A 24,773-nucleotide genomic window follows, 5' to 3' on the forward strand; every position below is an offset into this window, starting at 1 on the left:
AAGGGTTGCATAGTTCAGAGCTAGATCAGGAGGAATTCCTTCTCCCAGAGGTTTGGGAATCAATGGAATTCTTTACCAGAGGGGGCTGTTGAGGTTGGGTAATTAAATATATTCAAGGCTGAGATAGACAGATTATTAGTCAGTGAAGAAATCAAAGATTATGGAGAATAATGAGGAAAAGTGGAATTGAGTATTATCAATCAACCATGTTTGCACTAAATGGCAGAGCAGACTCATTGGGCTGAATGGCTTATTAATGTACGTACATCTTACGGTCTTATAACTAAACTTAAAAGAAATTTGACCATAATCATATAAAATGCCTTGCAAAGTGTTAGGCATTTCTTCTTAATAAATAACAAGCTTCTAAACGTTAGTAATACATGAAGGGTTTATTGGTGTTACAGTAAGTTTATTCTGATAAGTAACAAAACCTTAAAAGAAAAATAATCAATTGCAATATTTTTCATATGTTTTACTGAAATATAAGTTGTCTCAAATGTCCTGTTCTGATGTACTACAAACGTAGTTACAAACCGCAAAATGATAGAACAAGTTAGTGCTCCATTGGTTCTTCTGGTTTTTCACATGAAGCTGCATCATCAGCTGGAGGTGCCTGTAAAACATTTGCATTGTATTAAGAAAGTTACAAAAAAAAATCTGCATTTCATCTTCAATTTATATCCTGTGTAGTAGAAAATAAAACTAAAATTAAATTGCGATTACAAACTTCAGCTGGAAACACAATCCTGATAAGACACATCCGCAAATGTTTAAATTTACCATTAAGTTTCAAAACAAATGGAATCTCTTCAATTTCAAAAAGGTTCCAACAGATTAGAACAGCAAAGCTTCTATGGAAAACTGAAATAAGATGGAACAGACAGATTCCTCATATCCAGTGGGACATTTCTTTGGTTGGACACACTGATTCTACTGGCAGGGCAAAAAGTAGTCCATCTTACCTTCAAGACAATCCTGTATGCAAATGTCATTGATGACAAAATGGTCCACGTTGGGTAAGAAACTTGCAAGTTTTCTATGGTTGTTGGCAGTGTGACTTTCAGCTAACTAAAGTCCAGAAATACTATATTATGATAATTACGAGTGCCCGAAACTCTTGGCTACTTGTGTCTAAATCGTTTGCAGCTCAGAAAAGTAATACAAATATCCCTTCAGGGAAAAAACCCATGCTGCATCAGGTAAAGAGAAATAAAAGTAGACATACTGAACAGTTTGATTTAGAATTCAAAACAGATTTCTGCAAGTGTCAAACAACTGGCTGACCAGAACTGATAGTATGAAACACAGCAGGTTAAAAAATGGCAACAAACAAATGTGTGTATTTGCATCAAGAATAACATCTTGTACATATACCTTTCTTTGAGGTCTTTCTTCTAAACCTTCCAAAAATGGTGCAACATCATTGTCATCATAAATGGTGAAATCAATATCTTTACCCACAATTCCAATTGAGACATTCTGCCAGGTAAAGGAAAATAATGCATCAAGATTTAGGATCAGTTGCACATGAATCTCAAGAATGGAAACATATATCAACAGGTCCACAACCTAGAGTCAATAGAAGGTCCAGAATATAATTTGTATGTTTATGTTATATGTATAAATATTTTGGTCACTAAGCCAGTAGGGTCAAGAATAAGGTGGCAATAATGAAGAGCAATGTTCATAAAATCATAGAATCGCTATAACACACAGAGTCTATTTGGCCCAACAAGTCTGCATCAACCACTGAAGACCATCTCACCTAGACCCAGTCCCTATCTCCATAATCCTGCATTTACCAAGGCTTAACTCTGCCATGGCTAATAGCCTGTATGTCCCTCGCTACTATGGGCTAATTCAGCACAGCTAATCCACTTAACTTGCACATCCTCAGATGTAGGAGGAAACCAGAACAACTGGTGGAAACTGGTGCAGACGAGGAGAACACAAACTCCACACAGATGGTCACCCTGGGATGGAATCGAACCCTGCTGGCACTGTGAGGAAGCAGTGCTAACCACTGACGTACTGTGCTGTCCATGTTACCTCATCTCACATCAATGAACACCTGATCAGATACTAACACTTTCCTTTTTTAGAAGTTAACTTAGAGGTGGGATTCTGCACTTGGCGATGCATTTGACATTGCTGGCCTGCAGCTAGCACATGGAAGGAGGTGTGACTTCAATGATTGCAAGATGGCATAAACTTGTTGCTGCAGTGAATGCTGATAATATACATGGGTCAAGGTGCACAGAAAATAAGCACAAAGGAACAGAATAGGGTGATTAGTTGATAGTTGTATGGAATTTGGCAGGATTTGACATATAAATTTGATTTGTAAAATTCATTTTGTGGTCATTTGTCTCTATATAGTCTGTTACTTGTAAACTATGATATCTGACTGTAGACATAAGATTGTTGCTGTATGGGGAAATTTGGGTAGTCTTTTCATTTGCTGGCATCGCTATTGGATGAGTCGATCAAAGACAGCCTGGGCACAAAGGGATATACGTTAGTTGCCACCTCCTTTCTTTAAATTAGTCACTACGTAGTGAGTGCAATAGCTGTACCAGTCAAGTTTGTGCAGCAGACTACCATGAATCACAACACAATCTAAGGAGTTGTTTCAGAACAGATGTGACAATGAAAATATAGTGTGCTAACTCCAACTGTTGGTCTCACATTTCATGACATTTGATTTTTGCTTCACCATAGTTTTCAAATGATCTTTTGACTCGTTTTATTTTGGACTGACTGTCAAATTGCATAATTCAGCCTTCAGCTGGGTGCAAACCAAAATATACTGGTGTGAAATAGGACATCACTGGAGACAACACGACAGCATAAGGAAGATTTATACCTTTGTGGTAAGATCCTGTTCAGCAGGAAGTGTTTCCCTCAATGCACGCAAACCATGTTTGACCAATTCATTGAGATTACCTGGTGAGAAAGCCACAGTGGGTTTGGATGCAAGTGACAAGGGGGAAAATGAGTCAGGGAACACATAAAATAATGATTTGACATAGTTGACCGGCACAACACAATACTGGTCACTTACAATCCTGGAATTCATCCATGTGCCTCTCCAAGTAGGTTCGAGCAGATTGTGAACGGGCACCAATTGACATGGCTTTGCAGTCAAAGTAGTTCGCAGATGGGCAGGTCTGGAAAATGTGAGGGCCAATATCCTTTGGATCAAAAAGGAATATTTGGTTTAATCTAACAGCTGACACAGAAGAATCATCCTTAGACTCTGATCTACATTTTCCAACTGCAATTATATTGGCCCTCTTGCAAGATCAGCCTCATTCTGGACCAGAATTAATCCAGCTTGAATCAAATAAACCATTTGCCTTCTGAAATGAAGTTAAACTGAGGACTTACATCATAACCAGCAATAAGCAAACCCACACCATATGGCCGCCTTCCATACCGCTGTGTTGGAATTTGAGTTTCTGGATAAACGTGGTTAAAGAAACATGATGCTTTTCAACCAACTAATATTAAATTTGACTGTTAATTTACTTTACATATAATGACAATAATTTATAGCAAGTCTGAACTAATGTTTTAAACATCAAAATTTGTGAATTTTTTAAAGTAAATTTCATAATAGCTATGCACATAAAACAGTTTGAACTGATTTATTAGGCAGAAATGTTAGGCTTTTTCTTTAAAGGATACTACTCCCAATCAGGCTCACAAGACGCGATACTGGCAGTGGCCTGTCAAACACAAACCTCGAGTCCAAACACTCCTGTCGCATGAAGTTGCTGTTGTAAAGGTGGCGGGAGCCGGAGGGGCGGAGAAGGCATGAGAAATCAAAAGTATGGAGTGTGAATGACTCAGTAACACACTACTGATGCTACTAATCACCAAACAGATTTAACTGCTTACATAAAAACACAAAGTGGAGGATGAATTCAAGGTCTGGCAACACCTAGGAAGAGTGAAACAGAGATTATGTTTCAAGGCCAATGACTCTTCTTAGGAATTCTGGAAGCAATAAGAGAAGTCACTGAACTGAAAACATAAATTCAGTTTCTCTCTCCACATATATTTCTAGACCAGAGGAGTTTCTTCATCATTTCCTGTTTTCATTTCAAATCTCCAGCATCCTAAGCATTTTGCTTTTATTCATATCTAACTACTTTATACAAAAATGTAATGGGACCAGACATCAAATATCATGATTGTCCTGTATACCAACTCTCTCCAAGTATTCCAACATTCCCTTTATTATCAATCAAAAGATATGAATCCACTATTTAGACTTCAGTTTCAGGAATCAATTTATTCAGTCAAACCAAGTAACTGCTGAGTGTACCATTTCAGAAGTCAAACTCTTCTTTCCAGACAACTTGTGATCAATAGCATGTCTCTATGGTCGAGTAATTGCAACTAAATAGTTTAGGAAATGACTAACCAACTGCACAAATACTCACCACAACAGCCTGGCATCAGCAGTAAGACCAGCAATGGAGATACCAATATGATTGTCAACATGGAGAACCTTTTTTTGATGAGCGGCTAATTCTGATTGCGCTCTCTACAAAACAAATGTTCAAAAGATGAACACAATAAAAGATTATGCTAAATTGTAACAACTTGAAAGGTTGTAAACAGGAAACAAAATGGGAAAAGGAAAGAAGAAAGAAATAAACAAACAGATGCATGAAACATAGAGTCAGCATAATTACAGACAATTTTACAGGAGAGGAGGCCATTTGGTCTATTGTATCTATACTGGCTCTGTGAACCCCATTCTCTAACTCTATCACCAGAGCCCTCAATGCCTCACTTTCAAACACACATCCAGCTCTCTTTGTAAACCTCCTATGAAATCCACTCCCCCAGGCAGCACATTCCAAGTCCTAACAATCCTCTGAGTAAAGAAGTTTCTTCTCATCTCACTCCTCACTCTCTTGCTGACAATCTTGAAATTGCGACTCCCAGTGATGGAATATTGTCCTTTATCCTGTCAAGATTGTTCATAATCTTGAACACCTCAAAAAGGTCACCTCTTCATCTTTGCTCCCGGCAAATCATCTTATCAGTATACACCTGATCATCAGTGAAGTGATGAAAAGGGTCATCAACAGGGCAATCAAGGTTGCACTTAATTTAGGTTGTGTAGAATCACCCAGCTTCTGACCTCATCACAGCCTTGGTTCAAACATGCACAAAACAGCCAAACATGAGAGATGAGTTGACAATGGCCCTTGATGTCAAGGCTCCATTTAATGGAGTGTACCATCAAGAAGAAAGTAAATCTAGAATCAATGGGAATCAGGGAAAACTCTCTGCTGGTTGGATTCATACATGACACAAAGAAAGATTACTGTGGTCATTGGAGATGTCACCTCAGCTCCAGGAAAAAGGATCATCGAGTTTTTGAATGCAGAAAGAGGCCCTTTAACCTATTGTGTCCTTGCCAGTCAAACATCCATGTTCAGGTTGTAAATTTGCTCATGGAGGTGGAAGGTTTGTTCTCAGACATTTTGTCACCATGCTAGGTAACATCATCAGTGAGTCTCCGTTGAAGCACTGGTGGAATGTCCCACTTTCTATTTATGGGCCTTGGTCTGTTGTAGTGGGTGATATCACTTCCAGTTCTTTTTTTGAGAGATTGCTAAATGGAGTCCAAATTGATGTGTTTGTTAATGGAGTTCCGATTTGAATGCCATGCCTCTGGGAATTCCTGTGCATGTCTTTGTTTAGTCTGTCCCAGGATGATGTATTGTCTCAGTCGAACTGGTGTCCCTCGTTGCCAGTGTGTAAGGATACTAGTGATAGTTGGTTGTGTCTTTTGGTGGCTAGTTTCCTGCCAATCTTTTTTGTTGCAGTCCGTGCAGAGTATTTTGTATATAGCATTCATTCTGCTGGTTGTTGTTACCGGGTCCTTTACCTTCATCAAGAACTATTTCAGTGTGTTGGCAGTTTTGTGGGCAACCACGATGCCAAGGAGCCGGAATAGTCTGGTTGTCATCTCAGAGATCTCTTTCATGTATGGTAGCATGGCTTGAGTCTCTGGGCATGTTGTGTCTTCTTGTTTTGGCACGAATTGGTGGACTGTGCTTTTTGGGTATCTGTTGTTCTTGAATACATCGTAGAGGTGTTTTTCTTCAGCATCTCGTAGTTCCTGGGTGCTGCAGTGTGTTGTGAACTGCTGTGCTCTTCCAGCACCACTAATCCAGAATCTAGGAAGGGGAATCGGTGGTTGTTCTTTTCCTCTTTGGTGAACTTTATACCAGTAAGGATGTTGTTTGTGTTTTGTGGGTTTCTTCTAACTTGTTCAGTTTCGTGATGACAAAGGTATCATCCACATAGTGAATGCAAAGCTTGGGCTGAATTGTGGAGAAGGCTGCTCGTTCCAACCTCTGCATCACTGCTTCTGTTAAGAATCCTGATATTGATGACCGCATGGTCTTGTCGTTAAAGGGGAGTTGAAACTCAGGTCTACTAGTTTGAGGATGCTGTCCTAGCTAATGGAATTGGTGCTGTCTGGTGTTTGTGTCCTTGGCTTGTCTAGTAGTGTGGCCAGGGTTTCCTAGGCCAGGGTGATGTTTAATGATGTGAATACAGCAGTCACGTCAAAGGAAACCATTACCTCGTCATCTTCTATCTTTGATGTTCAGGAATTCCTGGGTGGAGTCGATGGGGTGGCGTGAGTCTTCAACACAAACTGAAATACCAAGTCTGTACGTCAGTGTGCCAGGAAGCAGGACTGTGGGTCTGAGGTGGGGGGGGATCCCGGTTTGTGTCCCTTTGGTAATCCGCAGAAACGAGGTATGTCGGATCCTTTAGGTTTCATTCTTTGGAGGTCTATTTTTATTAATTTCACCTGTCTTGTGGAGTTTCTTCAGTGTTGCTGTAATATGGTTTGCCAGCTGTGGAGTTGGGTTCATTGCTACTTGTTGGTAGATGCTGGTATCTGTGAGTGTCTGCTTTTTCAATGTATTGTGTTCTGTTCTGGATGACGGGTCATGCACCCTTAGTCTGCAGGTAGGATGAAGGTATTTCTGTCTTTCCTAAATACTTCCAGGGCTTTTCTGTTCAGGGTGTTCCCTTCTTTCAGCTTGGTGTTGGTGCTCTTGTTTATCTGATGGCCTGCTAGATTTCTTCAGCCCGTTGGCTTTTGGGGTTGATTCCAGTGCTGCTAGAAGTCGTTTTTGTCCACGTTCCTATGGTTGTAGTTCAGCCCTTGTACTAGAACGGCCTTTTCAGTATCTAAGTGTGGTCGGTCCGACAGGTTGCTTATCCAAGCTTGAACTGTCTGTGTTATTGCTGTCAAAAAGTGTGGTGCTGGAAAAGCACAGCTAGTCAGGCAGCATCCAGGGTGCAGAGTCGATTTACCAACCTCGTAGAAAAAAGAACCAGAAGTGATATCACCTGCCACAACAGACCAAGAAACATAAATAGAAAGTGAGACGGTGTACCAGCATTTCAAGAGGCTCACTGATGATGTTACCAAGCATGGGGACAAAATGTCTGAGAACAAACCTTCCAGCTCAGTGAACAAGCCTACAACCTGAACACAACCTGAGCTCCAAATCTTCATAAAAATTGCAACCATGCATGTTTTTTAATTATTCCCAACACTTAGCCCATAGCACTGTATGCTGTGAGATTTCCAGTGCTCATCTCTCAAGGGGTTCCTGGCGTTGATGATCTGGGCCTAAATATCTTTAGCTATTTCATCACTGACTTTTCCTCTATCATAAGGTAACTAGTATGGTGGTTGCTGATGACTTCATAATGTTCAGCACAATTTGTGATGATTCGGATATTGAAGCAATTTGTGTCCAAATTCAGAAAAACCTGCAACTGGATAGGTTTCAAGTAACATTTATACCATACAAATTTCAGGCAATGACTATCTCTATCAAGAGAGAACCTCACCATTACGTTGTAACATTCAATGGCTTTCATACCAGGGAATCCTAATATCAACATTCTGGGGGTTACCAATGACCATAAACTCATATGGACTTGTTATATAAATACAGTGGCTACAAAAGCAGGTCAGAGGTGAGGAATCCTGTCATGTATTTCTGATTCCCCACACCCTGTCCACCATCTATAAGGCATAAATCAGCAATGTGATGAAAAACTTCTCACAAGCCTCGATGAGTGCAGCTCCAACACCACTCAAACGTGACACTATACAGGACAAATCAGCCTACTTAATTGGCACCACATCCACACCCATTCACTCCCTCCAGTTCTAGACACATAGCACCAACAGTTTATACAATCTCAGATATACTATAGAATTTGAAAGATGCCTTAGTCAGTACCTTAAAACCTACGACCACTACGACTTAGGAGTGGGCAGAACAGATGCAAAACATCATCATCTGAAGTTTCCTTCATAGCCACTCACCATACTGACTTGGAAATAAATCACCGTTCTGTCAGTGATGCTGGGTCAAAACCCAAGAACTCTCACTCTCATAGCATTGTGGGTGTATCTGTATCAAATGGATTATAGCAGTTCAAAATATCACACCACCATCTCCTTAAAGGTGACGAAGGTACAGGGTGCTTTTTCAGTATAAGTAAACAATTGCCTGAACAGTACACATTGTTAGAGTTATAGAGATGTACAGCATGGAAAACAGACCCTTTGGTCCAACTCGTCCATGCCAACCAGGTATAGTAACCTAATCTAGTCCCAGTTGCCAGTACTTGGCCCATGTCCCTCTAAACCCTTCCTATTCATCTACCCATTCAGATGCATTTTAAATGTTGTAATTGTACCAGCCTCCACCACGTCCTGTGACAGCTCATTCCATACATACAACACTTTCTGTGCGAAAAGGTCGCCGCTTAGGTCCCCGTTATATTTTTCTCCTCTCACCCTAAACCTATCCTGCCTAGTTCTGAACTCCCCCACTCCAGGGAAAAGATCTTGTCTATTCACCTTATCCATGCCCTGAATGACTTTCTAAACCTGTATAAGGTTTCACGCCACAGCCTCCAACGGTCCAGGGAAGAAAGCCCCAGCCTGTTCAGCCTCTCCCTATAGCTCAAATACTCCAACCCTGGCAATATCCTTGTAAATCTTTTCTGAAACCTTTCAAGTTTCACAACATCTTTCCAATAGGAAGGAGACCACATTTGCACGCAATGTCCTGTACAGCTGCAACATGACCTCCCAACTACTGTACTTAATGCTTTGATCAATAAAGGAAAGCATACCAAACACTTTCTTCACTCTCCTACCTACCTGCAATTCCATTTTTAAGGAACTATTATCTATACTTGCATGCTGGCAGAAAAGTACAATTATTTAATATGATTATATAGTCCGCATTTTTACCTTTAAAGCTACCAGGACAGCATGGGTTTTTGACTTGAGCCCCACAGTGGCTGAACCTTGTTTCACTGCCTCCATTGCATATTCAATCTGATGTATACGACCCTGTAAGAGCAAAACATCAATTAATTCCAGTACTAATAATTTTGAAATTAAGACAAGTGCAACCAAAATTAGGATTTCAGTATCCAAAACATAAAATTCCACTCAACTGAATACTTTATTAGCCCAAAGTCTTGATCAATATTGGAAACCCTTTTTTCCAAATGTGATCAGACACAAAAAAACTATCCATTTATCATCTTATGATTTTTTAATCAATCTTGTGGAGGATTCGTCAGAACTCAGGCAGTGCAAGAAATGTGGGAGTTATCAATGAAAGGATATCGCAGAAGCCACACCCTATTTTCAAGACACTAGCTGCTATATTCTTTTAAGCAGTCACTAATGCACAGAAAGGCTTTGAGACATTTAAACAGCTTTCAGTGCTTTCATGAATAAGTGGATAAGTTAATATGTTGGCTGGTAAGATAAGCAGAATACGAGTACCAGCTGGGCAAGGTGACAAGTAGGAATCAGGAAGGAGAGTCAAACTGTAATGGGGGTTAATTGAGTCAATTCAGAATAAGTATAACTGATTATGTTGGACACTTGGATAGTAAAACCAATTAAAGATTCATAGAACATAACAGCACAGTACAGTCCCTTTGGCCCTCAATCTTGCGCCGACATGTGGAACCAATCTGAAGCCCATCTGTCCAATACTATTCCATTTTCATCCATATGTTTATCCAATGACGATTTAAATGACCTTAATGTTGGCCTGTCTACTACTATTGCAGGCAGCGTGTTCCACGCCCCTACTTCTGAGTAAAGAAGTTACTTCTGACATCTGTCCTATATCTATCACCTCTCAATTTAAAGTTGTATCCCCCCGTGCTAGCCATCACCATCGGAGGAAAAAGGCACTCACTGTCCACCCTATCTAACCCTCTGATTATCTTGTATGTCTCAATTAAGTCACCTCTCAACGTTCTTCTCTCTAACGAAACAGCCTCAAGTCCCTCAGCCTTTCCTCATAAGACCTTCCCTCCATATCAGGCAACATTTCAGTAAATCTCCTCTGAACCCTTTCCAAAGCTTACACATTGTTCCTATAATGCAGTGACCAGAACTGTACGCAATACTCCAAGTGCAGTCACACCACAGATTTCTTCAGCTGCAGAACGACCTTGTGGCTCCAAAACTCGATCCTTCCACCAATAAAAGCTAACACACCGTTCCCCTTCTTAACAACCCTATTAACCTGGGTGACAACTTTCAGGAATCTATACACGTGGACACAGATCTCTCTGCTCATCCACACCACCTAGTATCTTACCATTAACCCAGTACTCTTTATCCTGTTGCCCCTTCTAAAGAGAATCACTTCACACTTTTCTGCATTAAACTCCATTTGCCATCTGTCAGCCCAGCTCTGCAGCTTATCTAAGTCCGTCTGTAACCTGCAATAGCCTTCAGCACAATCCACAACTCCACCAACCTTAGGTATCACCCGCAAATTTACTAACCCATCCTTCTACACCCTCATCTAGGTCATTTATAAAAAAAAATAACAAACAGCAGTGGCCCCAAAACAGATCTTTGTGGTACACCACTATTAACTGAACTCCAGGATGAACATTTCCCATCAACCACCACCCTCGGTCTTCTTTCAGTGAGCCAACTTCTGATCCAAACCACAAAATCACCCTCACTCCCATGCCTCAGTATTTTGTGCTATAGCCTATAGTGGGAAACCTGATCAAATGCCGAACTGAAATCCATGTAATAATTAACCATAAATAAGTATCAGAGATAGGAGGAAAGGATACATCTGAAAGAAGAATGGTAGACTTCACAAAAGTGCTATTAATTAAATTAGTGCTCTGTGTGGAAAAACTTGTAAACAGTTTAATCACTGGAAAGGCAGAAGAAAACATCACATCTGGGTGTGAAAGTAAAATATTCATTACAGAACAAATACAACAACCATCCAACTGAGTAGAATGGCAAAGTTCATTAACCAGCCTGGGAGTTCCACTAGAAACCAGGGTAATACAACGTTCAAAGATGAGGAGAGACTTTTACTGTTAAAAGATTTAACAAAAGATTCTTCTAAGCTGTAAAAGAATAAGGAAAATGTCAAAGATATATCCATCTAAGAAAATGAAACATTTTACTGATAAAAGAATTGTTCGTTAAAAATTTAAGATTGGAACATTAAAAGGGAGTGGAGAAAGAAACATTCAGACCCAAAACATTAAAAGAATTTTCCTCATAAAATAATCCTTCATTAAAAGTTTCAGATTAAAAGAATAAGGGTGAAATAAAAAAAGACAGCGAGAGTCAAAGTGGACATAGACCCCGTAGAAAATGAGGAGTTAAACAGATATTTTCCATCAGTCTTTGCGTGGAAGATACTTCAAACACTCCATTAATACTAAAGAATGCAGAGGAGGAATTAAGTATTATCACCATTACTGCAATAGTTTTAGACAAACTATTGGGGCTGAAGGCAGATAACAATGGCCCCAGCCCTGATGTCTTGCATCCCAGATTCCTAAAGAGAGAGATTTTATTGTTAAACATTGCTAGATGATCTAAGATATTTTTGAATGGTTATAAATAACATCAAAATGGATTTTATTAGACTTGGTATTATATCTTTTGGACTGCCATATACTCAAAGTTACATTGTTAATGTCCATTAATAAAGTTGTAAATTTAATACATGAGCTCAATTAAGTTTTATTCTGTTACAACTGAAATGAACCTGAATGGAAAAGTGTATTTTCTGAACATAAAAATCCTGGAGTCTTAAATTATTGGGGTCATTCATAGCAGAGCTAAGGCTTATTAAAATTAAACAGGTTACTCGGAGGATGGCAATGTTCATTGCAGCTTCTTCATCTGTGGGAAGGTTAACAATGTCTGACAAACTCAAAACTGTAGAATTGACTAATTTGAACTCAGCAGACAGAAATTATCAAGGAAATACCCCTGATCTAATTTCACTCTAAAAAGAGTAAAAGCCATAAATAACTTGGAGATCAGATCAGTGTGTGTCTGGGAGCGGGATGGTCTGAGGAAAATGAGGTTGGTGAGTGTCCATCTTGCACACATACAGATAAACATTATGATTTTTCAGTAATTTCTAACATTCCCTGGCTACCTCAGTCAGAAGTAGTTCTCGGAAGGTTCCAGGGAGCAGGGGAATTGCCCGTGAGCATTTTAAATGTTTTGTGAAATTCCAAAAACATCAGTGCATCAGGAGTCCAGCAGGATGCTAATGCACATCTTGGATTGGAATCATTGAAGACTGAATTTACAAGTCCAGAAATTTTGGGTCAACACTTGCTATGAATATTTCAAAGCAAACGTACCTACAAGAAGTTGTCATCACACAAATCTGTGTGTTTGTTTCACGAAAGTTCATGTCTGAAAGATTACAATCAGGCCTCTATCCAGTCACAGCATAAAACAACTTCCAGTAAAGTTTAAATTACATGCTCTGGTTCTGTAATTTAGTGCACCATTTTCTTCTTAACTCTTATAGTATTAAAGCTGTGACACAATTAGCCTTCAAAACTTCTCCTCTAATGCTAAGCTGGCTGGGGACTGCTACTGCATGTCTCCAATGACCTTTCTGACCCAAAACACAATGGCTTTTTTTCCATCCATTGAGGATCTATATTTCAGTTCCCTCTGATTTCTTATTGTTATACCCAAAGCTAAAATCACTTAAATACAGATCGTTAGTTTAGGAGACATAACACTACCTCACCATTTGTTTCAACCTTTCTACTGTCTGTTTTGTCAGGCATCCATTCAGGATTGCACATTTCTCTCAAATAAAACACCAATTGAACTAAAAACAGTAACCCAAACCATAATTTCTGTATTAACTTTGCAGGCTGAACCAAATCATTCAGAATGTTATAAACCTGTTTAACTGAATAGATCTTTTAATCCAATAACCTTCAGATCATATCAACTGCTACCTTCCTTCCCCACATGATTGACCTTAGCTTCTACCTCTTATCTGCTGGTCTCAATGTTTTTGTTACCTTTTATCAGCACTGTTCCAATCTTTTCTTGGTCAGTCTCATATCTTCCATTCTCGATAAATCTTCTGAAGCTCATGGCAAACATTGCTCCGTGCATCCTAATCTACACTATTTCCATCATCTGCACTCACTGAATTACATTGGTTCCCGAATTATATTGGTCTCTCAATTCTCACGGGGTAAAAACAATGACTGCAGATGCTGGAAACCAGATTCTGGATTAGTGGTGCTGGAAAAGCACAGCAGTTCAGGCAGCATCCGAGGAGCAGTAAAACTGACGTTTCGTCATCAGGAATACAGCTCTCAATTCTCACCCCCATGTTCCAATGTCAGTTTGCCCTTTCCAACCTCAAATCCCTTCTAGTCCTGCAACTTCCTGCCTCAAAGCCAAAAATTTCCCAATTTTCACATTATAGAAAACAGTGCAACAAGGACTCCATTCCATTCTCCCAGTTTCTCTATCACATGATACCAGACATGTCCACTGTTTTCCTCAACCAAGAATTCCCCACTACCATGGCTGACAGGTCCTCAGCACCATTTCCCACACCTTCTTCCCTTATCTCTTCCCTGCCACAACAACAGGTTTCCCTGTATACTCACTTTCTACTCCACCAGCCTTCACATCCAAGAATCATAAGCCACCATTTCTGCTACCGCCTCCTCCTTTGTTGGCATTCTGCAGAAATTGTTCCCTTTGGGACACAGTGGTCCACTTCTCCCCAGTTCTCAAAATCTCCTCACAATCCCTTGGCATGTTCCCATGCAACAGGAGAAGATGCAACATTTGCCAATTTTCCTTCTCTCACTTAAATATCGAAGACCCAGACACATCTTCCAGACAAAGCACCGATTTACCTGCAGTTCATTGAATCTCGTCTGCTATATTCACTGCTAACAATGTGATCTCCTTTGTATTAGGAATGCGACATGTAGAGTAGAGTGACCACTTTATGGAACCCCTCCAGACAGTCCATTAAAATGACCCGCAAGCTTCCAGTGGCCTGCCACTTCAACACACCACAAACTTCTCATATCAACATTTCTGTCTCAGCACTGCTACAGTGCACAGGCAAAGCTCAAGGCAAGCTAGAAAAGGAACATATCATCCACTTCACTTACCTTACCGCCCTCAGACTCAACATTGAATGTAACAAATTCAGAGTATGAACACCTTCCTGCAAGTTTGCAACCCATTTCCACACCCCAGGTCCTGTGACTGTGGTGGAGCAACCCCTACAGAAATCTATTTTCAACCATTCAGCATTTCTCTCTCTCCTAGCTTATCAACAGTTTCTGTGTCTGCTTCTTTTCTCCCCTCCTCTCAATACTTCCTACCCAAATCTGAGCACCATCTTCACCTGTTCAACACACTCTTTTTCACCCTCCAATGCCTGTCATCAACATAAACACCATTACGTCCCAGCTGCTTTCACTTCTGATGAAATGTCACTGGACTTGAAACATTAACTCTGATTTTTCTCCTCAGTTGGTGTCAGACCCGCTGTATTTCTCCAGCATTTTATGTTTTTATTTGAAAAATTGCCAAACAGGCTATGCAAAAAATAATTAAAAAGGATTTGCACATTTGAACATAATTGTGTACACTCAAAATAGTTACAGTACATGGCTAAAATCCTCTATGGATTTATTTTTTCCTATGCTTGCCTTTCTGATTTCCCCAATCTCTGATCCAATAATAGTGGATATCACTTCAACCATCCAAGTCCTAAACTGTGGAATTCACATCTTTATCCCCTCGCTCCTTCTCAAAATCTCTTTCAACTAAACTCTGAGACACTCATTCAAATTGTTAGTTAGCTCAGGGTAAATTTTTTTTTAGGTTATGCATCTGTGAAATGGTCTGGGACATGTCCCTAAAACAAGGTTTCCCAATTATGGTTCATGAGCCTGAACGAAGTTGCAAGCTCAGAGGAAGAAATTGCAGCCATGAAGTTCAGAGAGGTTGCTTACAGCTGCAGGGCTGTCTTAAATGCTTGGGTAATTGTCTGTGTTTTGGTGGGTGTGGTCTAATTGATACCTTTGAGACTTAAATTTTGGCAAAAGAAAACTTTTCTTACCTGTGGGCTCCAAACCGTGACATCGTTGTCATATTGATTACGGAACTATATGAAGAAGCAAACAGAAAACATACATATTTAATAAAGAGAAATAAAGATTTTTAAATGAACACAGCATATTACTCAGACCATTGAAGTAGGTGGTAGATACTGAAACTGATTTTCTTTCAACATTTCACAATGATTAACTAACGATCCCAGCCCAAACCCACCAATCAGGAACGGAATAATTAGTCCAGTTTGGGCCTATTATCTTTTGAAATTTATAAGAAAAAGAGGTAATTTTCTTGATGTTTACAGGATCAGAAGGAGCTTGACAGGGTACACCTTAGTTCACCAGCTTGGGAATTTAGAACATCAGTCTCACAGTAACGCAGCATTTACGTAGGACCAACAGGAAGTGAAATTTCTTCTCAGTGAATAGGAATATCTAGAATTGTTTACAACAGAGGGCTGTAGTGCTCTACTATTGTATATATCCCAGGCAAATATCAATATATTGTTAATCTCTCAGCAAATCAAGAGATATGGGGAGTGGGGAAAGTGGAATTAATATAAAAGATCAGCAATGATACCTAATGGAGGAGGAGGAGGAGATCGAAGGGGCCAAAGAGCCTCAGTCTGCTTGCATTTTACATGGTATTATTAATTCCGTTTAGCCCAGTAACAATCAGAACTGTTAATATATCTTGTGACAGACAAGGTGAGAAATAACTTCTGAAACCCCTCTTCCCTGCCATCTATGTAATTAGTATATTTTTGAAGTGGGGGAGCTAGTACTGGACGGGGTGGACAAAGTTAAAAATCACAACACCAGGTTATAGTCCAACAGGTTTATTTGGAAGCTCTAGGTTTCAGAGCGCTGCTCCTGTTGGACTATAACCGAGTGAGTGATTGTTAACAATGTTTTGAAGAGGAAGATGTGAGAGTATGGACAATTTGAATAACTAGCAAGAAGATTTGTATAGTTTTAAATAAAACAGGATTATTTATTCACAGGCTAATCCTGAAAATAAAACACTGACTCACTCATCCATTGCACACACAAACACACTGAAGGAAAAAGAGTGTAGTTCACTGTTGCATTGATAGACAAAAGAAAGACCTATTTAAGTCAGGAAATGTCTTTTGGATCATCTCATGAGATGGGTAGTGACATTGTTGGAAAATGCCAGCTTGAGAGATGGTGTTAGTTTTGAATCTGCACAGCAGATTAGCCTCAGCAGCCATCATTTGAAACACTAGTTTTCATTTTTAAAATAAGCGAGTTCCAGTATATTCCACAGAGTATTGTTCATATTCTAAAAGTTATAAAGAAAATGTGCTTTTACTTCTTTTGGCAATATGAAAGTACAGTTTCCAAGAGTAACTATGTAATCCCAAACACTAAAGGTCTGAAAGAGAATGACTTGTCTTATAGAATCCAAAGCAATCTAGATAATGATTGGATTAACACAAATCAAAAGCAGTGCTAGTGTTTTTCATTTTCGTGGAACTTAACAATAAGATCACTGTCTAACCTGAGTCTACAGCAACACACATGAAAATCCAAATGATTAGTTTACTCCTCTTTTCTCCAGAGTAAGATTGAGTCCAAACTCAAAATTTACACACTTAAATACACATCCCAAACAAATCACTTGTGAGAATAATACAGTCCTGACTTTGTAGCCAAAAACATATTTAAGTGTGCACCTAATTCAGTCCTTCAATGTAAATATTAGCAACTTTATTAGCTCAGTAAAACAGTAAACCAGAGTTTGCATGTATTTTAGAGTAGTCAGCAACTTCTGGAGCTACAGGTGTGGTTAAACAGAAAATTTTAGAAGTTGCTGTCCAACTTGCCTGCTCTTCCACAAGCTGCACTACACTTGATACCTCACCAAGTGATTTATTGAGGAAATTCACAAAAGAGGTATGAGGCCACCATATACCCACAGGTTCATATCCACTAGTTGCTCATTAAATACTAGAAAAATATTGAGCTGGTGGATTCAGGTGCAAACGATTTTTAATAATGTGGCAAGTTTTATTTACTATAAAATGTCCTCTCTAGCACTGAAAGTACAATTTAACAATGGTGAAGTCTCATTAAGAGTTTAATTATTGGGGATTTAAGTGATCTTTCTTGACATTTTATTTCTGTTTCCTCACTTGCACTTTGTTAATGATTTTACAATGATTTAATATTCTAAAGTTTTACCTACTAGTTTAGAATGCATTTCTGAGTGAGGATCCTTCTATATAATTGAGTAAAGACAACCTGCTGTTGCTTGCCCAGTTCACCCACATCACAGATCCCCTCTAGAGGGTGCTCAACTGGAAATCCTCTCAATTAAATAGAAATTATTCCTCAAAAAATGTTTTAAGGAGCACTGTGCAACAAATGGGACATATCATTTCTCCACCTCTGACCACAAAATCTGAGCAATTATGTCCTAAGAATCCATTTACTCAATTAGTGTGAGGAGGAAAAAGGGACAGGGAACTAATCCCATGAGCATTAGCACATGCTGCAAACCAAAACTTTTTCAACTCAATGTTTTTTTGCTGTGCTGACTTCAAATTTCTGAATGTATTGGACAAAATATTTTCAATAAAACTATGAACTTTAGTGTGAAGAACTGTCTCTGACAAATATCTACAGGTAAACAGGCAGTCATCTCTATTGATTACAGTGCTAGTTTCCTTTGCATGAATTTATTTACTCTCAAAAAAAAACTACATATGGCATGAAGATAGTCGTGGAAGGAGAAGTCAGATACAGCTGTATCACCTTATAGTCCCTCATTTTTAAAAAGCATTTCAATCATAATATCAACAAAGCAACCTTGCATAAACTGGATTTTTTGGGCAGAAAATTCAATAGCTTCACAATTTTAAAAAGTTACTTTTTTCCTCAAGTTATTATGGCTCTTTGGGTGAGGTCTCAAGTGGAATACTGTGCACAGTGCTGGTCATCTTACTTTGAAAGGATATAACTGTGTGGGAAGCAGTTCAGAGAAAGTTCACTAAACTGATAGTGAGAATGAGTGGGTTATCTGATACAGAAAAATTGACCAGACTAGGCTTGAATCTGATGGAGTTTAGAAAGGTAAGAGGGAGGTGACTGCAACATTGAAGATCCTGAAGAGGGTCTGAAGAGGAGGTTTCCTCTTATGGGAAACATGGAAACCTTCAAGACATTTCAGAACTACTTAGGTGAGCACTTGAAATGCTATGGGTCAAGTGGTGGAAGATGGGATTAAAAAGATGCATGTCTGATGACCCCTGTGTAGATAATGGGCTGAAGAGCCTCCATCCTTGCTGTAAAAATTCTGAATCTATAACTTGTAACTAACTATAAGTATACTGAGATACCTCAAAATGTCATATATAGGGAAAGAAGCTGATCAGGTTTGCACTTTATGTCGTGTCAAATTTGAACTATTACCTACCTTTATAAATTTTATGAAGTATAACTTTCTCCCTTCACAAATACTGTCTGACCTGACTACTTCCAGCATTTTTTAATATATTTCAGATTTCCGGCAGTTGTAATGTTTTGCATTCCCATTGAGTGCATTGTGGCACGTTCGGCAAAAATAATTGACATCCAATTACAAAAAAAACCTCTGCACTCCAAAAGTACTTCATTTACCATTAAATAGTGAAAGTGTGATGAAAACTATGTAATTACAACTTCTATGATATATTCTACGAAACGAATCAAAATGTGCTGAACAAGAACAGAACAACTCTCAAATCGAAAATGAATCAGGCAGCAATCCTGTCTCAACAGAGTCCTTCAAGTATTAACAATTCTCTTCCTCCTTACGTTCACTTCCTTGATACAGCATATCTTATTAAATAAGGTCAAGCCGTTTAAACTGTAATGAAATCAAACTGTGTAGAATTATAAACTAAATAAAACATCTAAGGGATTGTCCATCTCCCAGGCCCTGTGTCAATCAACTCCCAGAGACCAGGCCGGATTCGATCCGGCAACTTCTGCTAAGTCAATAAAAGTCAAGGCGCCCCTTTCTTCCACCCCAGTCCCCAGTGCGGAGTGAAGCAGCTGCTCATCCTCAGCTACGGGAAAGCCGCAACGCGGAAGGGATCGAACCGGGGCCTGGAGTAGGGCCTAAAATCCATTTGTAACAACATGACTCGGCACTAAACATGCAGCCCCGGGAGGAGGAACAAGCACAAAATGAAAGTCGCAGCCCACTGGCCGAATCGCACATGAGATTATAAGCAAAGCCGTGAACTGGCCACGTTGTGCTTCATATAGGTATACCGACAACTTCTCTATTAAACCTACCATTTTGCTGCGACCGCGCCGTTTCCGTCCAGCTAGTGATCGATAGTACCTTGGTTTGATGAATCACCTCTGGATACCTTCCAGGCATGAAAACAAACCATCGAATCATCGAGCGCAGCAGATTTAACCTTTTGAGAACTGCCTCTGGCAACTTTCTGCTCCTGATGGCTTCCTGCCAATGAGGCAAAGGGAATTAGATGCAGTGGGGAAAGAAGTAAACGAATATTTTAAACGAAAGGGCAAGAGTAAATCAGTAAATGTTAGCAAAAAAAAGGAATAATTAATTAGCTTAAATGGTTTAAAATCAAACTAACTTGGTGATACCAGTATTCAAAGGATACGAAACGTATTTAATATCGAGTTTAATATTTAATATATACGTAAATAATTGATAACAGTTTCGCATACTGAACTTTTAATTAAAATAATGCGATAGTTGCGTACTCCTTTGCCTCAAACTGTTGTGTTGTGTGGATATTTCATGTATCCTTGATAAGTGTGCTGGCACTTGGTGTCTTCATGGCGGAACATTAAGCCCAAAGATTCTGAGCTTTCTCTTGAGTGTAAGATCCAGCCTAGACGAATTCAGAAGTATCCTAAGGGGGTGGAATCGTACAGGGAAGAAGCCGCGGTTCACGTAAGAGTCCTCTGAGAATATGGTAAAGCTGAGGACGCCTCAGAGTCGGGCAGCCGAAAGCACAACTAAGTAAATGACTGCGCGGGAACTTAGCTCATTGTCAAAAAACGGTGCCCACAAAAGATTCATTACTCAGTAGGATAGACTGACGTTTCAGTAACTGCAAACGTGAATCCCACATTGTGTGCTGTTTCGCTGGTTCCACACTATAAGGTATCAAGAGGGTCCAGAAAGGACACGGGTGAGATACAGCAGTTTTGGAAGAGAGTACCTAAAGACAGGGAACTACAGCGTTCCTGAAGCCCAAGCAGAGTACAGTCGTTGGATGATTTACAGTTTAGTGTTCAGAAAGTCGGAAGTGGATCTGATTCATAAGATGTTCATAGGTCGTGACAGAATATTGGGGAAAAACTGGTCAAAAACTAGTTTCAGGCTCCAGCATTGGGAAATTTGAGGGAAGTTTGGCTTGGTGGATAGGGGAAGGGGAAGAATGGCAAGCAAAGGCAGAGGAGGAGCTATGGATCACCACACTTTCGAGTCTAATCTCTAGCATCTGTGGTCCTCATTTTCTGATAGTGATATTGATATTTAGCCTACCGATTTAGCTTTAAATATATTTTTTGCATATTTGCAACCTGCATGAAGGCTAAATGCGTTGCATCGTCGCAAACTTAGCAAAAATTCTGTAGTCTCTGGAGGATTTCTAGACAGTTTAGCATGAGGGTAGCGAAATGGTGGATGCTCCACAAAATAAATCTGTCGCAACCAACTGAGGGGCTGTCGCGATGCTAATTCAGGACCAGTCACCCATACCTCCCCTCATCGTAATGGACGTTCTCAGTCTCTTGACATCACTCCGGTAACATTAGCGACGTACCCAACAAAATGTTGGGGCCATAAACTATTAATGGTGCAGGATTTATAACAGTAAGTGGCGAATTTAGGAAATGTTTAGGCAATAAAAACAGAAAATGCAGAAAATACTCATCAAATCAGGCAGCATTTAATATTTCAGGACAGTGACCTTCCTTCAGAACTCAGAAAGGTCGCGGAAATGTTAAACAAAGTGGTGTCAGCAAAAAAAGGCGGTGGCCTCGAACAATTTGGTGTGACAGTCTTTTTGAGGTCATTAGCGGTAATTTAGAAGGACTGGAAACTTCTAAAAATGAAATTGACAACGACGTCTTCGGTAAAAATGGGTTAAAATCTGCAGAGATCGGTACAGCATTTAACCGCTCTGGTCTTCAAAGTTAGCAAACATTTGCTGACACTCACTTTTTTTCGCATTACCTTGTAACTATTTTGGTAATAAGGAGAAACGTTACAGTGATCCATTTGTAAATTATCAATAAATACAGCAACTGATAAAAGGCACTCCTTCCTTGGTCAAAATGTTCAGGTTTTGTCAAAAGTTTAAATCAAAATGTTAAGTACAACAAGTATGCGGAAAAATACAAATAAGTAGTGACATCCCATCCCTTGGACTGGCAACTCGTAAAATACATTATCGTAGTCGAGGTAAAGCGAGATCAGGCCGCATAGGAAGTAAAATTACGAGACCCTCTTAATGTGGAGGAAAAATCTCCATAAAGTAAATGCAGTGCAAGCAAATCTGCTGGTTAAAATATTTTAGTGGAAAGACATTGGACAAATTAACTGTCGGTTTCGTTTTGGGATCAATTTGTCGATGCGCACTTGATAGCTCTTATGGTGGCGCCAAATTGTTCAATAAACTTGTGCTATGTATAAACAGTAGTCCAAAGTCGTTTACTGAGCGTTCCTCAACCTGGTAACGTTTGATTACAGAACTTCTCGCCCTCCACCACCAATTTTGTATAAAAATATACTTCCAGACACACTTTTAATTTCAATTTATTGCAAAAAGTCTAAGTTTCAAGTTCGTTTTTCTGAAGATGTTGCTTTCGTTTTCGGCTGGGATCCATTCGGTTGTGTTTCGCGTAAACATTAAAATGTTACTATTGAATTTGGAGATTTGCCTATCATCCACTGGAGTAGATTTTCTCCAGCGATCATCATTCTGTACATATTGTATTCTTCAGAAGCTCATGACAACTTTTTTTCAACATTGATAATATTTGGTGACTCAAATTCATAGCTCGAGAAAGCTGGACATGTGCAGCGTTTCCTCCTACCATACGATCTGGGCAATCAAGTGGAATTTGGAACTCAACAATCGAACCCATAGCATTCAGTTTATGGCAGCTCTTTGAAACAACTATTAATTTAGGCCGACCTCAGCCTCTCACGATACTGAACGCTGTTCTCTGCTTTAGGGCGATTTGTACGCGAAAGAGAAAGTCAATCACAGTCCTGTAGTAGACGGTACAGTTATTACCTTGAATTCCAGCAGCTGATTACCTTTGGTGGGATGAGAGAATCATTGTTGAGAGTTGTTGCTGGAAATGAATAGCAGGTCATGCAGCATCCAAGGAGCAGGAAAATCGATGTTTCGGGCCGGAGCCCTTCATCAGGAGATGAGAATCATTGTTCTAGTGGTATTATCGCTGGAGCATGAATCTAGAGATTAAGGTAATGTTCTGTGAACCTAGGTTTAAATCCCACCATGGCAGACGGTAAATTCAATTCAAGAAATCTGAAATGTCTAGATTTGGAGATGCTGGTGTTGAGCTGGGGTGTACAAAGTTAAAAATCACACAACAGTAGATTATTGTCAAAACCACCTGACGAAGGAGCAGTGGTCCGAAAGCTAGTGCGTCCAAATAAACCTATGGAATTATAACCTGCTGTTGTGTGATTTTTAACTTTGAAATGTCTAGGTTCACAACGGAAGAAACCTACCCTCCTTATTCTGGAGTGGCGACTTGTGACTCCAGACCCATACTCATTCTCTTGCTGTAATCTAAAATTGACCAAGATTGGAAAAGATTATAATATCTGTAAAATTAATATATGTTACTTTGGAAATGACAATATTAGTGTCTGCTACTGTGGGACTTTCTTGGACAGATTACAAAATGTTTTAAGACAACAATTTGATTGCAGACATCTTATAGTAAGTATATTAGAGGTGACTTGACCATTTTTAAAAACGATATTTCTCTGAATCAGAAACCCAACTGATGAAATAATTGACGAAAATGATTAGTAGTTCCTTGGAAACATAGTTTTCAAGCTTGTAAACAACAAAATGTCCTTTAGCTTTTTTTAAAAAAATGATTTTTTTCGTTGCTTTCTTATTGCACTACTTTTATTGCTGATGACGTACATGTGCAGGATTTACCTTAAAGGTTTTACAAAAATTGCGGCACCAGTTCAAAATTATGATCAATGAGCTAACATCTGATGTACTCTTTGAAATATATCTAAATTTCTCTTGATAAAATTTATTTCACTCTCAACGACAACGTCTGCAGCGGGTACTTTCTACAAACCACAGTGTACATGTTCGCCACAGTGCATTGTGCGTGAACACATTGAAAGCCAGTTTCCCTTTGCAACTTTCTGATTGCAAATAAGATATTAAAAAAACAGTGTGGTTAAAAAAAGAATCAACCGCACCCCCTGACTTGTACCCTTCTGTGCAATCTTAATAAGTTGAATACAAAATGCAGGATGACGTTTGTGTCTAATGCCGGGGGAAGCTCAGCATTGTTTCAGGGATAAACTATGACTGGAAGTCCGCCTGCCCTAAAAGCTGTACCTACATAAAACATATCAAGAGGAGGTGGCACTTTAAGCCAGGCCTCCCAGTAAACTGCCGTCCTGCTCCTTATCTTGCTAATGCGACCAGTTCGTGTTTCTAAATTGCTGTTTGCGAGACCTCGCTGTGGGAACATTTAAACCTGTTGGACTATAGTCAGGTGTTGTGTGATTTATAACTTGGAAAATTCCGTGACTATCTTTCATACATACTCCATTCACTGTTATGATATGACCGCTCGAAGGGCGCTATATCAATGGAAGTCAACCCGTTGTTCCGTGCTCTTAAAAAAAAAGGAACGGGGTTTTCTTTGAAACTGATGTCCTCGAAGCAAAACAATGGATTCTTTCCATCTGAAACTTTCCAGTTGGAGTTCGGTCGGAGGTGAGCATCTTGAAACGTCAGACAAAGACGGATGAAAATCTCGGATGTCAACACGCAGCGGGCGGAGCATGGCTGCAATTTTAAACGGACGGAGCTGGGAAGCATTGCCACAGGGCGCGGGGATGAAACAAACAACACGCTCAACTCACACTGCAAAAGAGAAAATCAAACCAATACAGTCAGTGGGGAGCCCGTCGCCTCTTCGGCTCCTGCGGACCGAGAGAGAAGACAACTGGCGCTGTCGAG

The 24,773-nt window shown here is 39.6% G+C and overlaps 1 protein-coding gene across 1 annotated transcript; it reads right to left on the reverse strand.

Moving 5' to 3' along the window:
• Positions 1–377: 377 nt before the first annotated feature.
• On the reverse strand, positions 378–24,735 carry psma1 (proteasome 20S subunit alpha 1). Its single transcript, XM_060838935.1, has 11 exons — positions 24,677–24,735; positions 19,825–19,996; positions 15,522–15,566; positions 9,335–9,436; positions 4,455–4,558; positions 3,694–3,782; positions 3,394–3,464; positions 3,068–3,197; positions 2,870–2,949; positions 1,378–1,482; positions 378–616 (listed from the first exon to the last, which is right to left on the reverse strand). The coding sequence occupies exons 2-11, from the start codon at positions 19,825–19,827 to the stop codon at positions 557–559; spliced, it is 789 nt and encodes a 262-aa protein (XP_060694918.1). The 5' UTR covers positions 19,828–19,996; positions 24,677–24,735; the 3' UTR covers positions 378–556.
• Between the last annotated feature and the right edge of the window lie 38 nt (positions 24,736–24,773).

Source organism: Hemiscyllium ocellatum, chromosome 18 (genome assembly GCF_020745735.1).
Source record: "Hemiscyllium ocellatum isolate sHemOce1 chromosome 18, sHemOce1.pat.X.cur, whole genome shotgun sequence".
NCBI classification, from domain to species: Eukaryota; Metazoa; Chordata; class Chondrichthyes; order Orectolobiformes; family Hemiscylliidae; genus Hemiscyllium; species Hemiscyllium ocellatum.

Bases quoted from the DNA above. Each gene is read 5' to 3' on its own strand.
- psma1 (XM_060838935.1), bottom strand. The intron at 3,198-3,393 runs GTAAGTCCTCAG...TTTGATCCAAAG, and splicing joins TGCTTATTGCTGGTTATGAT to GATATTGGCCCTCACATTTT. The intron at 1,483-2,869 runs GTATAAATCTTC...TTTACCTGGCAG, and splicing joins AACAGGATCTTACCACAAAG to AATGTCTCAATTGGAATTGT.